Source organism: Octopus bimaculoides, chromosome 19 (assembly GCF_046866305.1).
Source record: "Octopus bimaculoides isolate indiv1 chromosome 19, ASM4686630v1, whole genome shotgun sequence".
Taxonomy (NCBI): Eukaryota; Metazoa; Mollusca; class Cephalopoda; order Octopoda; family Octopodidae; genus Octopus; species Octopus bimaculoides.
In genome coordinates this window covers 2,132,256-2,137,255 of record NC_142946.1, presented here as the reverse complement: position 1 = coordinate 2,137,255, position 5,000 = coordinate 2,132,256, and the positions used below count along the sequence as shown (strand labels likewise).

At 38.2% G+C, this 5,000-nt stretch overlaps 1 protein-coding gene across 3 annotated transcripts in view; it reads left to right on the top strand.

Annotated features, from left to right (window-relative positions):
* Positions 1–1,585, top strand: part of LOC106880387 (N(6)-adenine-specific methyltransferase METTL4) — an 84,154-nt gene extending 82,569 nt beyond the window's left edge. For all 3 annotated transcript variants that reach the window (XM_089366430.1, XM_014930299.3, XM_014930297.3), the window contains one exon: positions 1,033–1,585. In XM_089366430.1, the coding sequence (XP_089222556.1) occupies positions 1,033–1,122 (90 nt within the window). In that variant the 3' untranslated portion in view covers positions 1,123–1,585. The remainder of the gene's footprint in view (positions 1–1,032) is intronic.
* Positions 1,586–5,000: the final 3,415 nt, after the last annotated feature.

The window sequence follows — 5,000 nt, the reverse complement described above, 5'->3', positions numbered from 1 at the left end:
GTTTCTTTGGTTTGATCTTCTTCCTAATGCCAACCAATTTACAGAGTGCAGCGGGTGTTCTTATGTGGTACCAGCTAGCACAGGTGCTTATGACATGACACCAGTACAGGTGCTTTTAAGGTGGCGCCACCTCAGGTGCTTTTTATATAATATAAAATAACAAATTTAAAAAAAAAAAAAACAAATAGCCAGCAATTTGTTCTGACTCACAAACACCAGTAAATCTATAAAAATTCACTTCCATGTATCTAAGTCTCCTCAGGGCTCAAAAAACAGACAAAATTCTATGTAAGGACCACTAAATTACAAAATATACTGGAGTTCTTCAGGAGTTCTTTTCTTCTCAGAACGATTAGGGTGACTTTTCCGAGGTGCTGTACCGTCCTAATCAGCTTTAGACTCCCAAGTATTTACTTGGTGTTTAGTTATATTAGAAACCTGAACATTTCCCTTGAAAACTGTTATCTTGAAATGTCAGGAGTTGGCGGGGGTGGGGTGGGGGTTAGTGGGTCTTTGAGGTAAGAGGGGAGGGAGAAGGTGTGGATGGGGAAGGTGAGAGTGTGTATAGGTTGGGAGGGGGGATGGATAAGGGGAGGAGAGAGAGAGGGAGGGAAGGAGAGAAAGGAAAAGGTTATGGAGAGTAACATGGTGGAGAAATGATTTATAGGTAACAGTGGTGGTGGTGGTGGTTGGAAAGTGGGTATGGGTTGGGGATAGGAGGGGGTGGTGAGGTGAAGGAGGAGTAAGTTGCTGGAGAAAGGACTGGGCGAGGGGGATAATGGAGTGATAATGGGGTTGATGTAATCAACTTACCCCCTCCAAAATTTCAGGCCTTGTGCCTATAGTAGAAAGGATTATTATTATTATTATTTGGAGTAAAAGCAGTGAGCTATCAGAAGCATCCCATCACTTTATTCCTTTCCTTTGTAGATCTGTGGCATTGTGTTTTACCAATATTTCTAAGTTCCTGATCCATAAAAATTTTCTTGAGCAGAAATGTCTTTCACTTGTTTTATTTTTGTTGTATTCCAGGTTTTTAAACACCAACATTTGGATTACTTTGAAGATGTAGAAGACCTGGAAAGCACTGGATCTGACAAGGATCAAAGAGATGAAGGATGAACAAAACTAAAGAAATGCTGGGTCTAGCAGGGACCTGGAAGTTTTAAGGGTGGAAGAATACCAGAGAAGTGTTGAGTTTGCACCTCCCTCCACCACACACACAGATAGGGGTTGTAGAAGCCTTACATAAATTGAATTTGGCAGAAGTGTAGAAGACCAAAGAATTTTCAGGAATTAAGAACTACGAAAGTTGAAGAACTTTAGAAAAGGTTTAAATTTGGCAGTCTTTGAAGTAGTTCGCATTAGGAATGGCATTCAGCTGTGGAAAGTGGACATTGAAACTTGATGCTGATGTCTGACCTGCTGGATACTGTTAAACTATCCAACCCATGCCAGCATAGAAAATGGACATTGAAACACAGTGTGTGTGTGTGTGTGTTGTACATATTATACTCTCAACCAAGTTTATCAGAGTTTTGAAAAAATAAAACTGTGAAAGACACAGATTTAACATTAAACTAAAGACACAGTTGTTTTCTTGTTTTTAATTTTACATTCCTTGTATAAAAGTTATTGAACATCAGCTATGAACATCAGTCAATGGCTGATCTCTGCTGAATGTGGTGTGTTAAACACTTATTTATTTACTGACTGAAATTTCTTTCAAAGTTGAAAAAAGGGAATACAAAGACAGAGAAGAAAAATCCCCCTTGTGGCAACTGCTTGCAACAATCAAGGAAAGGGGGAGATAATTTCAGGAATTTAGAAATTAACCAAAGTTAATTTACATGCTTAGAAGAAATCTGATTATTGTTTGTGGGTAAGGAGGAACAACTATGGACATATTTCAGTCTATTGGACCTCATCAGCATTGTATTGTATAACAACATTGTTGTATCAGTTGACAAAGCTTTCTTTTATGTATGTATGTATGTGTAATGCACACATACCTGTATACATGCATGCACACACACACATATGCACACATATACTCACACACACTCACACACACAAATATGGGTGTCTTCTACTTTTGCTTTGGACTGACCAAAGCTTAGTGAGTGAATTTGGGAGATGGAAACTGAAAGAAGCCTGAGATGTATATATTTATGTGTGTGTGTGTGAGTCCTTGTCTTGAGATTTGTGTTAATTGCAAACAGTCGTTATGGTCAAAGAAGCAAGGTCGTTGTGCCACTCTTGATTTCTGCCCCAACGAATTCTGAACATGGAAAACTAGATGTTGACATGAAACATACATACATACATATATACATACATGCACATGCACACACATGCATGCATACATACATATACACACACACACAAATACGTATGCATATATGTATGTGTGAGTGTAAGAGTATGGATGTGTGTGTGTAAGTAGATAGGTTGAACGTATATATTTACAGTATACATATGCTCATAGCTCGTGTATGTGTGAATGCGTGCACGTGTGTTTGTGTGTATATATTTACATAAACTCATGTAATCAAAGCTAAATCATGCACCCCTTCCCCCACACATGGATGGGTATGTATGGGATTGGGTGGGGGGTCAGAACATTTCTCTCAACCAAGCAATGAAATTCCAAAGACATATCCATTTCAGTATTCTTACTTTTTATTCTTTCTGTAATTTCCATCTTGGAAAATATTTGCAGAATGTCGGTTGGAAATGAGTTCATGAATTGGGTGGAATTGTCGTAGTATGTTTAATAGCTGTGGAGGTTTTAGTTCTAGTCACAATCCCAGGTTTCGTGGGTTCAAACTCACTGCACTCAATTTTGCATAAGCATCTTCTACCACAGTTTCTGGTTGACGATGCCATCTGATTGGAATTTGGCAAATAGGAACTGTGCATACACACACACACAATATGTGTGTGAAAGTAATTTTCATTTCTTGTCCCTGGGAATTCTAACTGTGATCCACTAATATTTTTTATGTAGTCGATATGCAGGACCTGCTGTAGAGCCCAAGGGTTAGCAGTGGGCCTTAAAAGCCAGCTCAGAACCCATGGCAGGGAGCCACAACATTGCTAAGGTAAAAAGGGGCAGGAGCGCAAAAAGTGGTCATACTTTGATGTGTGTTGACAACCGCCTGGCCCCTTTTGTTTATACTCATGCCTTTCATTTGGCAAGAAGCTGCCTACCTCTTAAATATATCTCCACTCGATGGGGACCTTAATCTAGCAAGTCACTTGGTAACCTCACTGGTGTTGATGTCACGAAAATTGCTGGTTAGCGTCAGGAAGGGCATCCAGCCGTAGAAACTTGCCAAAACAGACATTGAAGCACAACACATTGCCCTGGTTCTTAGAATCTTGTTAAACCGTCCAACTCATTCTATCATGGAAGACGGACATTAAAAGAAGAAAAAGATGATGATGGTGGTGGTGGTGATATATAAAATCCATGTGGACTGGGACTTCAACTTTTTTTTTCTATTCCCAGTGGGAAAAACTTGAAATCCCAATTTAACACGAACTTTACAATAAATTCGATTCTACCTCAGTATGGCGTCATCTCATCTGTAAATGATCTGTTATTCTTAAACTTGCTTTAAAATAATAAACTTTAATTCAATATTTATATAAATACACACACGTGTGTATGAATGTGTGTATCATAATATCTAAACAGTGACTGTATGTCAGCACCGTGTAGTTTTGTACCTAAGAAAAAGTAGAATGTTTTGTAGTAACATATCTTTACAAGGAGCAGGTCATGGCTGTGTGACTTCTTAAGAAATTTCGTTCCTTTTGACTGCTGTCAGAACATAAACTGAGAATATTGTATACCCCCAGGCCCCTGCAGCAGACATTAGCAAAAGATACTGAAAAAACATTGTTCTTCACAGCAGTCGATTCTTTCTAAAACATTAGTTTATCGAGTTAATAAGGTCTCCCTTGCATAGATTAGTATATATAAAAAAAAAAAAACAAGAAAAATTATACAAAATTTATTGAAATTTCTCCCCAAAAAGAAAACTCTCATAACACACACACACACATCAAGACACTTATTGCTTCACTCTCACGATATATCTGGAGCTTAAAGGATAATATTTCTATAACAATTATGGAATCAATTGGTTTCTTTGTAGAACGGCTATTTCTCTGCATTATTAACAACAGGCGATGGGATCTTTGTCTTTCAGAGGAGGGCAACAGCGTATTGCAGCCATTTGCAATTTAAAATAAAGAAACGGATTTGCAAGCACTCCCGTCAACATTTATTCATGAATTTTATTACTACTACTACTACTACTACTAATAATAATAATAATCCTTTCTACTCCAGGCACAAGGCCTGAAATTTTTTTGATGGGGTTACGTCGATTACATCGATCCCTGTACTCAGCAGGTACTTACTTTATCAACCCGAAGGAATGAAAGTCAAAGTCGACCCCGGTGGGATTTGAACTCAGAACGTAATGACAGATTAAATACCATTAAGTATCTCTCCTGGGTTGCTAGCGATCCTGCCAGCTCACTGCCCTTATTAATAATAATAATAATAATAATAATAATAACAATAACAATAACGATAATGATAATGATAATAATAATAATAATAATAATAATCCTTTCAACTAAAGGCACATGACCTGAAATTTTGGGGGAGGAGGAGACTCGCCGATTATATCGACTCCAGTGTTTCACTGGTACTTCATTTATCGACACCTAAAAGGATGAAAGGCAAAGTCGACTTCGGCGCAATTTGAACTCAGAAACGTAGAGTCGGATGAGATTCTACCGTTATCAATAATTTTCTATTTCACACTCCATCATAGGAATGAGGCCAACTTGAAGACAATGACCTCACACACATACACACACACGCACACATGTACACATGTTTGTGTTTCGGCCTCAAAAGCTTTGGCTAATCTATAATGAAGTTGTAATGGCACATCTGGGAAATCGCTTGTTAGTCT